The 19,599-nt window shown below is 45.3% G+C and overlaps 1 protein-coding gene across 5 annotated transcripts in view; it reads left to right on the top strand.

The window, feature by feature from the left end:
* Positions 1–19,599, top strand: part of PPIH (peptidylprolyl isomerase H) — a 22,704-nt gene continuing 3,105 nt past the window's right edge. The window contains exons 1-11 of one of the 5 annotated variants that reach the window (XR_011256773.1): positions 1,760–1,912; positions 2,248–2,312; positions 2,605–2,628; positions 2,904–2,948; positions 3,197–3,239; positions 6,600–6,692; positions 10,160–10,247; positions 10,739–10,779; positions 11,397–11,486; positions 18,253–18,489; positions 18,744–18,929. Coding sequence is in view for 4 of the 5 variants with exons in the window: in XM_069588565.1 (XP_069444666.1) it covers positions 1,577–1,912; positions 2,248–2,312; positions 2,605–2,628; positions 2,904–2,948; positions 3,197–3,239; positions 6,600–6,692; positions 10,160–10,247; positions 10,739–10,779; positions 11,397–11,465 (804 nt within the window). In the remaining variant the exon portion in view is untranslated. Of the gene's footprint in view, positions 1,913–2,247; positions 2,313–2,604; positions 2,629–2,903; positions 2,949–3,196; positions 3,240–6,599; positions 6,693–10,159; positions 10,248–10,738; positions 10,780–11,396; positions 11,487–11,939; positions 13,087–18,252; positions 18,490–18,720; positions 18,930–19,599 lie in introns of those variants that run through there. The other 4 variants (XM_069588565.1, XM_069588572.1, XM_069588594.1 and 1 more) reach the window with 4 other exon arrangements.

Below are 19,599 nucleotides of genomic sequence, written 5' to 3' on the forward strand. Positions count from 1 at the left end.
GGAAAGAAAGTTTTATTGCATTAGCCATGTGAGAACAGGTGGTTCCTGCTGGAAAGACCCAAACTTTCCATTAGTTTTCAGGGAATAGTTTTTAAAGGCATCATTTGGGGCTGATGACTGTAGGGTGTATGACTTTATTCTGATTGGTTGGTGGTGAGGTAACAGGGTGACATTCCAGGAATCTCAATCATCAACCTTCTAGTTCCCACCAGTCTGGCTTCTCAGAAGGTAGTTACCATCCTCTACCTGGGTGAGGGCTTTAGTTCCTGCAGCACTCAAAGATCTGTATCAGATTATTACATATATCCCATGAGGAGGGACTAAGGCTCTGTTTTATCATTGAAATACAATTTTTTTAAATTTAATTGTAGTTGATTAACAATGTTGTTAGTTTCAGGTGTACAACAAAGTGAACTAAATTTTATTTATTTATTGCTGTGCAGCAGACAGGATCTTAGTTCCCTGACCAGAGAGCAAACCCATGTGTGCTGGAAGCATAGTCTTAACCACTGACCCACCAGGGAAGTCCCTGAACTATCATTCTGTGACTGCTTTTCCTTTGTTTTTGCATTCCCTCATTAGGAACTATTTGGATCTGCTCTTTGGAACAAGATCCAGGAGGGTCAAGTCTTTCTACAAACAAGGAATCAGGTACATAAGCAAGGGTTTTATACACAGCAGTGTCCTGCTAAGGGCCTGCTGTCTCAATGCCTTTTTCTTTGGTACTCAACAACCTTGAGGGGAACAGGTGGACAAGAAAGGTAACGTTATAGATAGGTTATTCCTAAGCTTTGCAAAGGCACCCGGTTTTTACGAAGGACCCAGCTTCATTTTCATGGAGTTAAACAAGTGTGAAGCAGCTGGTGAGGTGGGGAAACCATATAATTTTGGATGGTGAATGGCATGAAGAAACTCAGTAATCTATCCAAAAGAGTGACAGAGGGCTACTTTAGATTGGGTGCAATGTTCCTGACTAATGACCTGAGATGAGACTTGACCTACAAGACCACTCCGCACCCTCATGAAGATTTAGAAGAATATTAAAGTCAGTTAACAGGCCCTAAATAGAATCCGAGTCTCCGTGACCTAGAGGAACAGGCTAGAGTCCCAGGTAGGTGGCCAGATAATGTAATGTAGGTCTTTTATGTAGCAACTGGATTTTATTCTAAATAAGGGAATCCGGGAGTGATTTATAGGCAGATTCATTTAAAAGCTCTAGCTGCTCTGCAGTAAGTGACTTGGAGATGATGAAAGCGGAAGCTTGTGGGAGAACTGGAATTAGAAGTCTAGTGCCTGACTTCATGAAAGTGCTGAATATACTGAACAAGCCTTATATGCCAGGCTGTTCAAAGCGCTGAGGATAAACACGGTTTTTGCTTCCGGGCCTCCAGACTAGTGAAAAGGGGTAAGAGGCCGCACATATGATGGTTCAGACGGTCTTGGCTGCAAAGGCTGATCAGACCCTGAAGACTGCCTAGTCCAAGCCCCGTAGCCTGAGCGAGAATCATCCGTACTGCTCTTACTGTATCCAAGTGAATGAGAGGCCCGTGGGCCTCGAGCAAAAAAAAAGCCGAGGATGTCCTCCGGCCTCAGCGCTCAAGGAGACTCAGGTGAGGTAACAACTTGCGACTCGTCAAAACGGAAGGAAGCCCCGGCCACCCACGCAGCGCGCAGCTTGGCATCGAAGGCAGAGAGCTTCCGGGGGCGGGGCCGACCGCCTCCCACCGCACCGCCCCCCCCCCCGGCTCTTCCTGCGCCTGCGCCGGAAATAAACACCTCCCGGCGGAGCGAGAGCATAGGGTCGCCGGAACCCCGCGCTCCCGACTTCTGCTTCCGGGTCAGAGGCATGGCGGTGGCAAATTCAAGCCCTGTCAATCCCGTGGTATTCTTTGATGTCAGCATTGGCGGCCAGGTGAGGTCTTGGCAGCCAGCCAGCCCGATGCCAAAGGGAACGTGCACGCGGTGTGGCAGGCAAATCACCTCCTCAGGTGTAGCAAACTCGGGAAGCCAAAAAGTGAAATTGAACCAGCACCTACCGACCTGCGGGGCGGGGGTGAGGGAGTAGGAAGAGGAGTCGTCTTGCGCATCCTTGCGCCCCGCTGGTGGAGGGACCGGGTGGAACGGAAGAGTAGGCTACGGAGGCGGAGGTGGGAGAGACCAAGCGGCATGGGGGCCCGAGGGTTCCCTGTTCGGTGAGGCCTTCACGGGCTTGGACTGGGCTTTCTGAACGTCTCTCGCCGGTTGCAGGAGGTTGGTCGTATGAAGATTGAGCTCTTTGCAGACGTTGTGCCTAAGACGGCGGAGAATTTTAGGTAAGATGATGTTCTTCGCTGGATAAACCAAACGAGAAGCTGGGCCTGTCTGTGGAATCTTCTGCCTACCTCTATCCGTTCATTCACCGTCCTTGAGATCTGACTTCTCTGGGTATCTCTCTGAATAGTCTTGACCGTCCCCTTTTCAGTTTATGTTAATCTGTATGCCTGGACGTCTGACCAGCCAGTTGGTGGGCTAGCTAGCGCCGACGTCTCCCCTTCCCGCTGAGGTTAGGGGCGCTCAGAGTTGTGATGCCATGGCGACTGAATCGTTCACTCTTTTCCTTTTCAGGCAGTTCTGCACAGGAGAATTCAGGTCAGTCTCTGACGTGGTTGACTTCTCTGCTTGCTCCTGAGGTCTGTCCTGAGGCTGCAGTTGAGGGTATTGGGGAATCACCGGCAGGCCTTGCATGATTGCTGGTGACAGTAATAGAAGGTATTACTATGGGTCTGTCCTCAGTTCATTTGCCTTCTTCGTCTCTCTTCTCCCGACCATCTTTAGAAAGGTGTCTCTGGCTCGACTGTATGGTAAACGTGAAAGGCCTATGTTTACCTGTTTACCATTTCAAGTCTCTTTCTTTTTGCTTATAGAAAAGACGGGGTTCCGATAGGATATAAGGGGAGCACCTTCCACAGGTAAGGCCTTTGGCAAGCCATCCTGGGGGACTTTTAAAATTACTATTAGTATGGTTTAGAGTTACTTCCTTGGGGGATTAGTCTCTTCAGAGGAAAACAAAACCATAGCATAATTCTTAGTTCTTGAGAAGGGATGCTTTTGTGAACTCAACCATTGATTTGAGGACTTAAGTGATAAACATTATATTTTGAAATTAATGTTACTCCAAACCACAAAATCTCCCAGCATCCTTTGTTCTCTGTTTCAGGGTCATAAAAGATTTCATGATTCAGGGTGGAGATTTTGTTAATGTAAGTACTGTTCCTTTCCTATTAAGGGCCTATAAGTTTTGTTTTTGTTGGTTGTTGTTATTGAAGCTGCTCCTCGGGGAACTGAGAACAGTAGCCAAGTTTGCTGGGGGAGGAGGTGGGAATGGGAATATCCTGTGATGGCTGCTACTCGCTGCATCACTAGATAACATATTAGCACTTTGATTGAGTCACTCACTTCCAAATCTCAGTCTTTTAGGGCTGGGAACTGACTTTCCCAGCATACCTATAGGTGATCCATGACAGACCCAAATTAACTGAGCACATGGAATTTAGCTAGAAATCAGTTACAGTTACTTTCTCTAAATGGGGGCAAGTCCCTTTCCAGTGAGTTAAATGCTTATGCCCTGATTTCCCATTCACTTCTGGTATCCCAGTGCCTGGGAAGGTGAGTTGTTATTTTTTTAATCAAGTTCATTAGTGGGCAAGAAATCAGAGAGTTCTGGAAGGATATTTTCCCTATTCACTAGGAGAACCCATTGAATTAATCCTTCATTGCTAAGCATGATTTTTCTTGCCACTGTATGCATCCCCATTTCAAGCTTCCCAACCTTGCAGGGTTCTGAATAAACCACATTTATGCTTTCTTAAACCTACGTTTGTCCATACCCACCCATTTCTGTGCATGATCTTTCTTATTAATATCATTTGGTTAGTCATGCTGCTGTTTTCTTGGATCTGGGAGACATTCTTTATCCTTTACATGTATATTTAGTTTGACTGTTAGGAGTTTTTTTAAGATTTCTATCTTTCCTACCCAGATAAGTTTACAAAGTGGCAGATTTGGGGCTGAATCAGAAACAGATATGCTTTGTATCATCTGTATGATGTTGTAAAACTGGGAAATTTTCCGGAAAGTTCTGGAGTTTTGTTTTCTCTGTTACAACTGAAAAGTAGGGGTGCACTTGGCCTGTGTTTCTCATGTAGCAACATTTGGTTGAGTCAAGTAACAGCTCCCTTTAGACAGGTATGTCCTTATTATTTCACCACAGTTCCCACCACTGGCTTCCCTTCTTTACGTCACATACTCCTATAGGCATTTAAGTTTGCAACCCCTGGCCACGACTGATTAGAGTAGGGCTTGGGGTGACCATATCCTTTTTTATTGGCAAGTAAGAAGGGCTAAGATGCTATTCTCTGTGTTCTTTCTTCCAAAGGCTTCTATACTGCTATATTGTCTTAGCAGGGATAGGACTAACTTCTTATGGGTCATTGCTAGGCACATGTGATCACTTGCTAATTGCTCTAGAGTTAGCAGTTAGTCAGCCAGAAGGCTGTCAGGGAGAAGAAATTACTCAGAGCCACCCTTAGGGCAGAAAAAATAGAATGAGCAAGACATAGAAGCAGAATTTGAGACCTTCTAAAGTTGGACTAAGAATATTTGCTTGTTTGTTTGTTTTAATAATGTGTTTTAAAAATTTTAAAGATAATGTATTTTTTCTGGTTGCAAAACAAAAGTACAACAATGAAAATAAATCGTCTCAAGGAATATACTCTTGGCATCTTACTTTACAATTGCCCATCTTATTGTTGCGAATATTTGTATGTCAAATATAACTTTTAACAGACTTAAACTTTTAAAAATTTATGCTCAGTCACTGTGTTTTCCCTTGTCACTATCTACTTCCAAAACATTCTTGCTAATAACTCCTTACTGTTCCCTTAGGAAAAGACAGTGAATTTATTTGATCAGTCCACTATCGTGGAAGATTTAAGTTTCTTTCTGTTTTTTGTCCTGCAAATCAATTTGGTCATTTTCCCTACTCTGGCTTCTGGAGCACAGTAGATAGTATGATTATAGAAAATGATGTATTAACTGATCTTTTCTCTAGTTTTTTTTTTTTTTTAATTGGAAAGGAACATGTTTTCTCTTCCTTCTATATGTATGTGTGTATTTATGTGTAGTTAAAGAAATCCCATGGACAGAGGAGCCTGGCAGGCTACATCCATTGGGTCACAAGAGTCAGACATGACTTAGGGACGAAACAACAATAACGACAAAGATAAAATAGCTCACATTTACACAGAGCTATGTGGATTGCAAAAAGTTTTTCTCATAAACACTTATTGCATCTTTGGGGCACTGTTGTAAAGAGTAGGTGATTTCATTGTCACTTGATAGTTGAGGAAACTGGGGCTCAGAGATAGGAAGTGACTTCCCCAGCTCATAAATGATAGATCTGGAACTCAAAGCCCATCTTTCCACTATACAGAGCTTGGTTGTACCAATAACTTTTAATCAAGCACTTTGAGAGGTTTTTCGCTTCCCTGGCTTACATTAATCCCCTTTAGTGGTCTTTGCTCCAGTAAGGCCCCTTGATTCTGCACTCAGTGTTTTCACGTCCCATCATGTACCCAATATTCTTTTTGTTTACTGACTGGCTGGGAGAGATTGGTCTTTGGTAGTCTCTCAATATTAACTTTAAACCCCTGGGGTTCTGTTTAAGGTACTACAGCAAAGCCTTGGTCAGGTTGCTTTATTATCCTGACTTAAGTTCACTCACCTGAAAAATGGGGAGGATAATAATGCGTGTTCCGTGGAGTTGTTGGAAGAGCAGAGGGATAACACAAATAGGGCTAGTTTAAACAGAAATTGGGGATTTATGACGAGGTGTTTCGTGGAAGCCAAAGGAAGAAACAGGTCTAGGAACTGGAGAGTCACAGAACCAAGCAGTCCTTTCTTTCTGTTTCTCGAGCTTTCTACACATGTGTATTACAGTGCCTTTTTCTTCTCCAGCCCACCTTCCCAAAGATAGTCACCTGCAACTTCCAGGTTTCCACGGTACAAACTCAGTCTCCAGAGAGCAGATACTCTATTTCCTGCTTCCCATAGAAGGAACTCTGATTGGCCCTACATTCTCCCCTCAAATTCCCCTCACCTTGACTTTAGCCAGAAGGATGGTATCTTCTCGTACAGATTAGACTTCCAAGAGCCCACCCACCTGCGTAGTTGAGAGGAGAGGGAAAGTAGTCAGTTAAATGGATTCTCATATACGACTGCAGGCAAGAGAGTCTTTGGAAAGGGCATTGATTACATACGTAATCACTGTTTCCTATCCTCTATTTTGCTTGTGTCTTAACCCACCTTTCTAGAGGCCCAGCTGTGTGACCTGTTTTTTTTTTTTTCCTCAGTGAGGTGCCCTAGCCAAGTTGTGGGCTGCACGTGCCTTGGATGGGGCTTGTTTTGATAACAGGAGAGGGTTAAAGAGGTGTGGCTCCCAAAGTGGCCTGCAGGAGTAAGAAGACTTTAAAGCAGCGAGGCTTCGGGTGCAGCAGCTGCTTCCTGTGAGCTCTGAGAGCCAACACTCGCAAGTCACTAACACTTCCCTTCTCTCTGCTCAGGGAGATGGTACTGGAGTTGCCAGTATCTACCGGGGGCCGTTCGCAGATGAAAATTTTAAGCTTCGACACTCAGCTCCAGGCCTTCTTTCCATGGTAAGTGAGGACCAGTCAGTGTTTGGGGCTAGGTTTACAGCCAGCTGAATTCTGGGCCCCAGAGGGCACAGTCTCTTGGGATAGAAAGAAATGCTTTCCTTCCCTTGCTTGACCCAGGACTCAGCTCTGCCCTGCCTACCTCTTTCCTCAGTCTGGTTTGATTTTTGGGGCTGGACCCACTAGCCAACCAGGGAACCAAACTCTAACTCTGCTGTGTGTTTTCTTACTTTGTGTGAGCCAGGACGTGTGGCCGGGCACCCAGCCCTGCTGCTTAGAATGCAGCCAGCTGTGCTGGCAAGACCCAATGTTCACACACCCGTCACGCCACTCGCCCCTGCCTCTCCCTCACCCTGCCTGCTGGCCGGCCACCCTGTTCAGGGCTCACACCACTCCTGCCCACTCCCAGGACCCTGTCTGCCCATTTACAACCCCACTCAGACATCTTGCTGCTCTCTCCGTCCCCCTGCCCACCTGCTTTAGTCCCCCAGCTACACATCCCTGCTTGTTCCCCCTTCACTACTCCTTACTTACCCCTCTCTCTTCATTTGCCCTTACCCCTCTCACCTTGCCTCCTTCTCACTGTCCAACCCTCTCCCTCCCTCGTCATCACCTATTTCCCTCTGTCAGTTCCCCAACTCTCATTCCCCCAGACCCATTGTTTACAAGCACATTCTCTGTCTGCTTGCCCATTCTTTCACTCATCCACTCAGGCATCCGTCAAGTAAAAATTGTTGCCATCCACTGTTTAGGCCTCGTGGTAAGGCCTGAGGATACAGATCTGATCCCTGCCCTCTAAGGGGGAAGCACACATGCTGGGTGATGAGTCCAGTGTATAATTCATGCCATGAGGGTACTAAGGGGAGGTCACATCAGTGTACATAAGAGTACTGTGAGGACCCCAAGGAATGAGAGTAATTGCTGCAAAGATCCAGAGAAGTTCTCTACCAGATAAAACAGCATAGATAGAAGATGTGTGACCCTGAAATAGCAGGGTGGCATGGACAAGGGCCAGAAAGTGAGGAAGGTGATGAGAACATAGGTTGTGGATGGGGGAGGGAATGATCTAGTAGAGACCACTGGAGAGGCAGGTGGGTCTAGCTCCTCCCACTGCTGCTGCTGCTGCTGCTAAGTCGCTTCAGTCGTGTCTGACTCTGTAAGACCCCAGAGACGGCAGCCCACCAGGCTCCCCCGTCCCTGGGATGCTCCAGGCAAGAACACTGGAGTGGGTTGCCATTTCCTTCTCCAATGCATGAAAGTGAAAAGTAAAAGTGAAGTCGCTCAGTCAAGTCTGACTCCTAGCGACCCCATGGACTGCAGCCCACCAGGCTCCTCCGTCCATGGGATTCTCCAGGCAAGAGTACTGGAGTGGGGTGCCATTGCCTTCTCCGGGGTCTAGCTCCTAAAAGGCTCTAAATGCCAGAATAAGGATGAGGTTATGTGGACTTGATTTCATGGAATGTAGAAAGCCATACACTTTTTTGAGCGGGACTGGTCGACTTTGTGTTTTAAAACGAAGATCCTGGCTGCAGTGTTTGAGTGGCAGATAGGAATGAAGAGGCTGGGGCAGAGAAGCCAGTTAGGAGGCTGCCATAACACTCGGGTGAGCCTGGCGAAACAGACAGCGACAGCATACAAACCTCCTTTTCAGAAAGTCAGCCTGGGCAAGCACGGTACTGTGCCGAAGGGGCTTAGGTGGGCTTGGGTCGTCGTCATGAAGATTGGAACCCCTCTAGGTGTGTGCTGCTCTGTTAGCATCTGGGGAGGGGTCAGAAAAAGGTGGAAGGAAACTTTGCTTTCTGCTGCCTTCAGGCTGACACTGGTTAAGCCGTGTTGTCACCCATCCTGTAGCACAGTTGTTTTAATTGTAGCAATTGTAGCACATCATGATGAGTTCCTCAAGAGCAGAGGCTGACTTGCATTGATCTCCTAGCCTGACTACCTGATACCGAAAGGTGCCAAGCAGATACTGATGAATGACTGAAAGATAATCAGAATAAGGGCTAATGTTGAGCATATTCTCAGCAACAACTTTGTTTGCATTAATTCATTTTAATCCTCAGCATCCCTTTGAGATAGTGCGAATGAGGAAACAGAGGCATAGAGAGGTTATGCAGCTAAACTAGATCACAGGCAGGAGTGGGGCTGGGATTCAAGATAGATCATGTGGCTCCAGAGCTTGTTCTCTGAACCAGTAAGCTATTCTGCCGGAAGACTGGCTAAATGACTGACGGAAAACACATGTCGTATGACCGTTTGCCTACCTGCCTGCTAATAAGTGTTTATACATTGAGCAGCAAGGTAGATAGATAGAAAAAACAAAAAGGGAGGGAGGGAGGAAGGGAAGAGAAGAAGGAAGAAGTGGGACCACTGAGGAGTCTGCCCTCATTCCAGAGTTAGGTCTTTTCTCACTGGCTCAGGCAGTCCTTGCTAATGTGAGATGTTGCTGCATACATGAACAAAACCCCAAAATAGGCTCATCTCACATGGGGAATTTCCAAAATATAAAGTGAAATCCCTTCTAGACGAAGTCTCTAATGTATTTCCTACACATTTTCATTCCTTCAATGTTAAACGCAGACTCAACTAATTTAAACCCATTAAACATCCAGTGAAGGCTAGTGACCTATCTGATGATTTCCAGTGTTGTTTCCATAGTATTACTTTTATGAGAGCTGTGCTTTTAATAGTACTAGTGCTTTCAGGTTTCCATTTTCTACTCAGCTTTTTCCAAAACAAGAGAAGTATGCAGTGAAATATTCACATAGTTACACAGACACCTGGTAAGCTAGTGCTGCTGAAACATGATAGGGGTTTGCTGATTGCTCTGTGTTGTCATTATATAATGCATTGTGAAGTGTAATGATACAAAGACAATTTCAAGAGAGGAAAAGGAAAGGGGTATGGCTGGAGAATTTCAGATCCTCAATTTTAAAAGCTAATTTTTCCTATAAAATTGAACAATAAAGGATTTGGGGTGGAGCTGTAAAAAGCACGTCATTAATTAAACGGAATCTTTTTTCTAGCATGGCAACTTCTTGCACCTTAAACTTTTTTATTACCATTATTTCGGGACAGTACAGAGCCATTCAGACAAAACAGTTTACGGCACAAGTGACAGGCTTTTTGTGAGCTGGTAGCTAATTCGTTACGTGTGATCCAGTTATCACCAGTACTGGCCTAAATACAGCAAATCAGATTCCATAAACAATTTTTGCCATTATAAAAATTCACACTGTAGGAGACATGTGTAGTTATTGAAGGGTCTAGCTCTTTGAGGGCAGAAATTGTGTATTCTGTTCCTCTCTGTGTCCTTGGGGCCTAGGTCAGACCCTGGCTCACAGCTGATGCTCAGTCAGATTTGCTGGAAGAGCACGGAGGAGTCAGGGCTATAGTCTCTTTTAGGGAGTTCAGCCCTTCAGCTGACGTGGCCAGGAAAACTCACGGTGTATCTGTTTGGTTTCCATCAGGCAAACAGCGGTCCCAGCACAAATGGCTGCCAGTTTTTCATCACCTGCTCTAAGTGTGATTGGCTAGATGGGAAGCACGTGGTGTTTGGTAAGTCCTGTTCCTGTCCTTGTCCAGGTCCCCTCACCCAGCATGGAGCTTCTGAAGGAACTGGGCCCCCAACTCATGTGTTCAGTCGGTGTAACTGCCCTGGGTAGTAGTCAGGAAGGTAGAAGCTCTGGTGGGTGGGAAGGATATGTGGTTAGAGGGGATGACGAAAGGGCCGTATGATGTAGTGAGTAGCCACCTGGGCAGTGTGTCTGTGTAGGTGTGGGTGTGTCTGCAGGGGGTGGCAGCATGAAGAAATACCACACAGGCAGCATGGTACAGTGGGGGCTTTGCAATTGTTCCGACCTAGGTATGAGCCCTAACTCTGCTCCTTACTACCCGTGACTTTGGGAAACATTTCATTTCCACTCAATATTAATTTTGTAATGTTAGTCTGAGGTTCAAATAAGATAATGGCTGAGAATGTGCCTTGCGGGTCTGGAAAATATTCTGCAAATGAGAGTAGTCAAGTCCAGCTCACACTCTTCCCACAGGAAAAATCATTGATGGACTTCTGGTGATGAGAAAGATTGAGGTGAGTCCTGTGGTGCTGACCTCTGACTCAGCCATTCTGGCCTTGTACTGCCTGACTAGTATTGAGGAGCAGGAGAACTTGTTCAGCCAGGCTTCACAGGGAGGAGAGACAGTGTGCCTCCCAAGGTTTCTGGGCCCTAAGTTAGCCTCTCTTGTGCGAACAGAGCTTTGGCCTCTGCTTACTGTTTCACCTACCTGATGCAATCCTCCTCAGCATTGTATTCAAGGTTCTTCATGACTGAGTCCCTGCCTCCCTCTCCACCACCTCTTTTGCCCCTTCTGCCGCTGCCACTTCCGTGTTCTCGTCACATCAGGCTACTAGCCCGCCCTTAAATATGCATACACATCCCTGCCTCTTGCTCCTTCCTGCCCTGAGTCTGCTCATGCTGTGTGTCCTCTACTCTGTCTTATAACTTACTACATTTGTATATGTCATGAGTTTGATGAGTGGGGTTTTTTTTTTTTTTCAGATTATACATTTTCTCTTTGATCGGTATTATATTCTTGTCACATCAGCCTGTGAGCTGTCAGTCCTTAGCACAGGGGCTGGCAGGCATCGGTAAGTGTGTGTTGAGGGGTGTCAGAGTGGAGGAATCACCACTGTGCTTTCTCTCCTAGAATGTTCCCACAGGCCCCAACAATAAACCCAAGCTGCCTGTGGTGATCTCACAGTGTGGGGAGATGTAGTCCAGAGGGAGACTGAATCAGGTAAGTGTGTCTTTCCTGATCAGGAGTCAGGATCCCAGAGAGGGCAGCACGGTCTGGTGGAAAGAACTTTAGACCTGAAGATGCGGGATTGAGCACATTTTCTCTCTGTGTGACCCGAGAGAAGTCGATTCCCTTCCCTGAGCCTGTTTTTCTCATCTGTCCAGTGGTGATAATGCCTGTCTCCCAGGGTCACTGTAAGGATCAAAAGAGAAAGGTTGAGTGGGACACCTCATTTTTCTAACACTTTATAGTTTACAAACTATCAACCTGAAAACCATCGGGCACTTTCTGACAGCACTGTTAGACACTCGCTTTGTTCAGTAGTCCCACTTAGAAAGACCTGGCTGCAGTCCTGGGTGATTGGGAGCAGCCTGCGCAGCCAGAAGGCTCTCTTGTCAAGCTTCTCATCAGAACTGATGCTGCAGTCCCAGGCCCTGACTTTGTGTTTGCCAGACTCAGAGGTGAATATGACACATTTCTCAGCCCACCAAGACTCACTTCCTACCGAGGCTTGCTACTCACCGCCCACTCTGTGCTGGACATTGGACATGGAGAGTGGGAGAAAAAATTGAACGATGCCTCCACCTTTTAGGAGCTTATGGGGAATAAAAACACATTCTCAGAAGTGATCACTAGTAATACGTGTGATGTTGCTAAGTATTAGTATGAATTCAAGAAAGAAATTGAGCACTTCCAGCTAGGTAAAGGATGGTAGCGCTTTGCCTTTCCTTTTTCTTCTTTAAATTTTCAAACCTGCAGGATAATTGGAAGAATAGTACATTGAAACCTATATACTTTTCGCCTAAGTTTGCCAATATTGAACATTCTTGTTGTAGCATTTTGCTTTGGCTTTTGTCTCTTTGTCTTCTCCCCTCGCCTCCCCTTCCCATTCCCGCTGTTCCTCTCCCACTCCTCTTCTTTCCTTTCTTTCCCTTACTTCATTTCTTTCCCATCTGGAAGTTGGAGGACTTCTTGATACCTTACCCCTAAATTCTTCAGCAAGTGACTCCTAAAAATAAGAACATCGTGCATAACCACAGTAATGTTGTCTGACATACAAGTTCAAACTTCCCCAGTTATCCACAAAGTAACTTTTCTAGCTCTTAAAAGAAATCCAATCAGGATTCACATATTTTGTTTGGTTATTTATTCTTAGTTAGGAAAGCAACATAATTCACCTGAAAATTTTCACGCAGAACAGCTAAAGCACCCCCCTTCTCCTTCTGCATGCCCCCCCCTCCCCCGCCACTGCTCTCAGAGGTAACTGCTATGTCAGTCTGATGTATGGCCATGGGGCCTTTCTTTGCCAATCTAATTTGGAGAGGTTTTGTTTTTTCCTAAATGGCATCATACTATTGAGTTGGCCAAAAAGTTTGTTCAGGTATGTCCATAAGATGTTACAGAAAAACCATACGAACTTTTGGGTCAACCCAATATTTGCTCATTATTTTATTTCCATTTGACATATGTCTGGAAGACTTTTCCAATATCATTCATGTAAAACTATGTAGTACTTAAAACTGATATGCTATATATCTGTAGCATATATCTGAATAATTACAAACTTTATAATTATACAATTTGACTTGAATTAAGTGTACATTTCTGCGTCTTAGTTTTTATTTTTTATGTTGTGGCCATTTTGTCCTGAATATATGTTAAAGAAAATTAGCAGTGGGTTGCTTATCTTAACTTTGGTGATATCCTTTGTTAAAGAGAAGTTCTTAATTTTGATGAGATCAGAATTTTTAATCTTTTCCCTTGTGTTTTAATCTTGTTTAAGAAGGTCCTTTCTACCTCAATTTAATGCCTAATATTTCTGTAGTTTTTCTTACAAAAGTATCTAGAATTTATTTTTCTGGATTCTGCCATTTTTTTCAAATGGAGGTCTGGTCAAATACCAGAGCATCTTAACGACTGTGCATACCTCCATCTGTGACTTACTTTGTGTTCACAACATCTGGCACTTAAAGGCATTCAGTTAAAATTTATTACATGAGTTAATAGAGAGGGAGAATGTCAGGCATTTTAGGCATGGATCTGGTGTGAGCAAATGCCAGGGTAGGAATGCACAAGTGTGTGCTGAAAGCTCACGTGGACCCTTGTCCAGCCAAATGCTCCCTTCTCAGGCCCAGCTGACAGGCTGAACTGTCTTTTCTGACGGTACTGGGGGCCCCAGGCTCAACCTGCTATCCCCATGCCCTCACTGTGGTTCATTCTCCCTCCCCGTCTTTTCTGGGCCAAACTAAAGTTGAATTCATTGGTCCTTTTCCTTCTAAAGACTGACCACTGATCACCACTGGAGGACAGAAGATCATTAAAAACAGTAAAGTTTAGAAATCCTTTTATGTTTGCAGTCTTTTCTCTACATTTTTCTGATTCTGGGAGTCCCTTAAGAAAGTTACTGGAAATCCATGTTAGGAGTTTGTCTTCCTGAAGGTGGCAATCATCAACCCTCCTCTCCTCACCTGCTATGAGCGAACGTCATGTAAACCTTTGACTCTATGAAAGCCCTTCTTTTCCGTCTACAACCCCAAGCAGAACAAATCGCAGGGGTGCCCTTTGATGCCCCAGAGGTCCTCTACAGCCATGCTGTCCAGGGGGCATTCCTTTCTGTGCCGGTGGAAATGTTTTGCATCTGTGCTGTCCATTGTGGTAGCTTCTAGCTACATGTGACCGTTGAGCACTGGAAATGTGGCTGTTGTGACGGAGGGACTCAATTTTTATTTTTATTTAAATTTAAAGAGCCATATGTGATACTTTCAACTTAGTCTTCTAACCTTGACTTGCTCAAAATTAAATCTTTCTTAGCTTATATTTAGAGACAATAGAGTAAAAGCAATTCTATCACTTAGTGAATATTTCTGGTGCTCACATTCTGAGCTAAGAACCTTACTTTAATTATCTCATCCAACTTTACCAAGTTGAAAACTCATAGGTTTTAAAGTGTAGGGAGTCTGAGTGGTAGTCTGACCTTAAGGCATTCCACAGACGGGGTCCTCAATTTGGGTTTCTGAGTAATGGATTTGGGAGAAAGTCAGGAAAAGAGGTGAGTAATTCCCCCAGGAGTATGGTATCTTTCCATCATGTTTCTCCCCAGCTGTAAAGTTACAAAGATCTCTTAATTTCTAAAGGAGTATTTCAGATCCCTCAGGTAGTGTCTGGGCGGAATAATGTTTCACAGCCAGTATAGATGATGTTTTTAAGTCCTCCTAGGCAGTATTTCTCAAACTTTAGTGCACATATGAGTCACCGGGAGGTCTTGTTACGGTGCTAGTTCTGACTCAGTCTGCGTGGGACCTGAGGTTTTGCATTTCTGACCAGCTCTCAGTTGATGCTGGCCCTGACCTGGAGTAGCAAGGCCACAGGGAAATAACAGCCTGTCTTTTAATTGAGAAGTCACCGTGTTCCAATCAGAAAAGACACAGAAGGAGATAATCTTTTGATGGTATCAGTCCAGCAGGAATCTACTGCATTCAAATCAAGAATTCACCTATCAGGCGTTAGAGGCCTTATGCCGAGGCACTGGAAATAGAGGAATGTAGGAAGGAGGCAAGACAGGTGAAGTCACTCAATCAGCTGTACCTCCTATGAAGTCCTTCCTTTCACAACTTCTTTTGTGCTTTATCTTAGATCCTGACCTTGGTTGTAGTGAAAGTAAAGTTTTCTATCAGTATACAACTCTAGATGCAGGAACCTAGGTTCTATCTCAGTGAGTCCTTTGAAAGCTTTTTATTATGAATTTGTTTGAAAGTGAAATTTGTTTAGGCATGTCCGGCTCTTTGCGACCCCATGGACTAAACGGTCCTTGGCATTCTCCAGGCCAGAATACTGGAGTGGTTAGCCTTTGCCTTCTCTAGGGGATCTTCCCAACCCAGGGATCAAACCCAGGTCTCCCGCATTGTGGGCGGATTCTTTACCAGATGAGCCACAAGAGAAGCCCAAGAATACTGGAGTGGGTAGCCTATCCCTTCTCTGGCGGATCTTCCCGACCCAGGAATCGAACTGGGGTCTCCTGCATTGCAGGTGGATTCATTATCAACTGAGCTATCAGGGAAGGCTGAGTCTTATCTTCAGGGGAATTTGGGGAACAATGAATTTAAAGAAAGATCTCTACTGCTTGACAGCACCAGATCTGGGGATCACAGAGAGACTAGCAGGGCTGTCAAAGCGCACAGCCATTCTTTTCCAAGAGACTCTCAGGCTTTCAAAACAGGATTTTCCTGCTGTCCAGTGCACTGGGTTCTTGGCTACTTACAGGCACATGGCGGAGGTGTGGGGGCGGTGGAACCTTCAGGTCTAACATTAATTTCAAGTTTTGAGTGAGTGAGTGAAAGTTGCTCAGTTGTGTCCGACTCTTTGTGACCCCGTGGACTCTACAGTCCATGGAATTCTCCAGGCCAGGAGTGGGTAACCTTTTCCTTCTCCAGGGATCTTCCCAACCCAGGGATCGAACCCAGGTCTCCCACATTGCAGGCGGATTCTTTACCAACTGAGCCACAGGGAAGCCCAAGGTAGTGCTGAATGAATGTTTTTTAATATTTGTCTCTTAGGAGAAAATATAATTAGCATAGCACATAATTTTACAGCTATCATAGCTTACAATGAGGTGTTATTCACGTTCATACAGTCAGTAGGTTAAAAATTAATTGTACCTGTGGATGGTGGCTATAAGAGATGTGAAGCTGCTGTTGTAATGACTGAGTGTAAGTCCTCCTAGGCAGTATTTCTCAAACTTTAGTGCACATCTCAACCTGGGATTTCCTGTAGATGTGATACATTCCTGTAGAGGAAGATGCTGAAAGACACCTTGGTTAGACATCTTGGCTAACCGTTCATTCATTTCACAACTAAGAACTAATTAATTAAGATAGGCTCCATGCTGCAGATGAGGCTACAAACTCGGAAAGCCCAGTTCTTGCCTTCAGGGAACTCAGTCTCTTAGGGAAACTGGAAAGTACAGTACAGTAAAGCACCGGACTGGAGATTTTAAGATGAAGGAAAATGAATGCTTGTGTCTGCCTGGAGTGTTTAGGAAGACTGCAGGAGAGATGTTTCAGCTGAGTACAAGAATGGAGCTTGTCAGGTAGCTAAAATGGGAGAGCATTCCAGGCACAGGGAATAGCGTGAGCAAAGGTGCAAACCGCAGGAAACAGCAGGAAGTGTTAGGGAGACTGCCAGAAATTCAGTACAGCCAGAGCAAGGTGTGAAAAGCAAACAGAGGCGAGGCTAGAGGAGGCCAGGACAGATGTGAGATCCAGCGCAGGCTGACGTATTCATACTAACTCCATGGTGGGGGTGAGCTTTAGGCAGTGTGTACAACTCCCCCCAGCCCCTTCCCATCCCAGGGAGAGAGTCCACCATGCTTCTGAGATTCCAAATGGTGTCCTGGCTGTCCTAGAAGAACCAGGCCAGCAGGAGCTCCTCTAGGTTTTTGAGCAGAAGGACACCCTTACTGACATTGCTCAGAAGTGTGGAGGACAGGCTGGAGGCCAGTGAGGGGCCCCTGCGGCAGTGTGGCCAGAGGAGAGCTTCCACGGAAATACGGGTCTAGGGGGCAGGGCAGCAGATATCTGCATACCTGCTGGGTGTGTAACACTGTTCCCTGCCCTGAAAGTCAGAAACCCTGCCAGCTATAAAGGGCAGGGAGGAGAGAATGGCTCTATTCCAGTCCCTCCAGTACAAAGGCAAAGCTCCCTGCCCTGAAACCCGGTATACAGAGTGATACAGCATGTCCATGGAATACTATATAGCCTTGAAAGAAGTAGATCTGTATGTGTTGGCAGATTTCTAAGATACATTAGGGGACAAAGTCAAGATATAGTACATTATATACACATGATGCTATTTAGAATTACTCTTTCAGAAATTACTGTAGTGATGGATTGCTGACTGGTAGTAATGGTTACCTCTGCAGAGCAGAGATAGCTGAAGACTTTCTTTTCAGTTTATGTATATGCTTGAATTTTCTACATTGGGCATGTATTTTATAAAATTCAGATACACAGAAATACATACTGTGTGTATGCAGTTTTAACTAATCCTAGTTCCTCCAGTCCTTCCCAGGAGCATGTGGCTGATATCAGTTTGTGAATCATTCCCTGGTACCCTCCTGGGTATCCCTACAGTACTTGATTCACATCTCTGTTCCCACATTTAACACAGTGTATCATGGATGTGTTGGTCTGGTTTTCTCTAGACTCAGAATTCCTTGAGGCAGGGACCATGCCTACTCACACAGTGCCTGGTCAGGGATTAGAGCTTAGGTCCCAGGGCACCATGCAACTTGTAAAGTGCTTTCGTGCATTTTTGCACATTCTCCTTGAGGACCCAGGATTAGACTTCTGCCTGAGCCTGTGCTGTGACACCAGGACCCACTGTGCTCTGGAGGAGGAGGCGTGTTAGCCATGTTTGGGGGGAGGGGGCAGTGGTAACAGAGTGTACTAACCCCATTCTTTTAGTACAGCCAACTCCAAGGCCATAAACAGAGGGTGTGGACTTTCATTTCTCTATAGCCCTGAGCCCAAAACCTTTAAGGAAAAGGGATTGCTCTTTGTTTTTGCTCTCCAGAGAGCCATCAAGGTCTGGCAGAAAGCACAAAGACTTTGGAGCCAAGTAGACCAGGAAGCCCCATCACTGTCAGGCCATTAAACCCCTGGGAACCCTAGTTTTCCCCTTTGCTTAATTATAATATATACTACACAGAATTGTGCTGCTACTGCTGCTAAGTCACTTCAGTCGTGTCTGACTCTGTGTGACCCCATAGACGCCAGCCCACCAGGCTCCGCCATCCCTGGGATTCTCCAGGCAAGAATACTGGAGTGGGTTGCCGTTTCTTTCTCCAATGCATGAAAGCGAAAAGTGAAAGTGAAGTCGCTCAGTCATGTCCGACCCTCAGCGACCCCATGGACTGCAGCCTTCCAGGCTCCTCCACCCATGGGATTTTTCCAGGCAAGAGTACTGGAGTGGAGTGCCATTGCCTTCTCCCACAGACTTGTGAAGGGTAAATAATAAATGAGATAGTATATTGGCTGTAAATATTATTAATAGCTTCTTCCTTGGTTCTAACGTAATATCCCTCTGCACTCTGCTGTAGGGCACCAAAGGTCTGGCCTGTGGCAAGAATCAGAGCAGTTCTCTGGGGAAAGGAGGGTTTGGGGTGCAGAGGAGAGCTGCGAGTGTTTTCTCTCGTGGCCTGTCCCCTTTGAGCTGCTTCTCTCTTCATCCCTCACAGACCCTCCACCTCTGCCACTGCAGGCCTTCCCTTGCTCGATGTGATACTCTTGAGTAAGATAACCTGGATTGGCCCCTGTGTTGGCTTCCCTGCGGCTGCTACCCCATTTGATCAAGACAGAGACCTTGGAAGCATCACAGATTCAAAACCCAAAATTTTGTGTTTAAAGTTTTCAACTGTAAATAAAGTTGTTTGGTTTTTTTTTTTTTCCCTTTGTATGTTGTGTTCTTAAATGGTTGTAATGATAGCCCTACCTCCTCATGCCTTAGCTCCAGCTAGAACTGGCTCTCCCCAGAGACCAGCATGGACCAGAGGCAGGCTTTTGCTATGCAGAGTTGATGCCTCAGATTTATAAGCAGTTGTAGCAGTCCCCTCTTAGGTTAAAGCTAATCGGACAAAGAAGACAAAGCTCCAGGGCCTTCTAGCACTATTACTTCCAAAGATGTTTCCATTAGGTTCCATTTGGTTAGTTCTAGAGCCTGTAGGTGAAAGGTCACTAGCTTGAGATATTTGGGGATGGAAGACTGTTTGGCAGAATGTCTTAATCATGATGAAATGGGAATAATGTAGTTAAAAATCTTGGTCTGACTCTGAAGTCATTTTTTAAACAGCTGAGGTCTTGAGACCTTCCCCTTTCAGAACCTTGGTTTCCTCATCTGTAAAATGGGGATAATATTACTATTTTGTAGTATTGTTGAAGGGTCAAACAAGAGAATGAATATAAGAGTAACTTGTAAACAGTAGCACACATTGGAAAATATTTGTTTTGAAAGGAAATAGCCCAACATAAAAAGATCCCGTTGAGTATCATGTTCAAGAGATGAAGGGAACTCCCTGGTATTCCTTTCATGAGGCAATGTGTGTGTTATCCCATTCCTA

This window comes from Ovis canadensis, chromosome 1, assembly GCF_042477335.2.
Source record: "Ovis canadensis isolate MfBH-ARS-UI-01 breed Bighorn chromosome 1, ARS-UI_OviCan_v2, whole genome shotgun sequence".
In the NCBI taxonomy this organism is placed as follows: domain Eukaryota; kingdom Metazoa; phylum Chordata; class Mammalia; order Artiodactyla; family Bovidae; genus Ovis; species Ovis canadensis.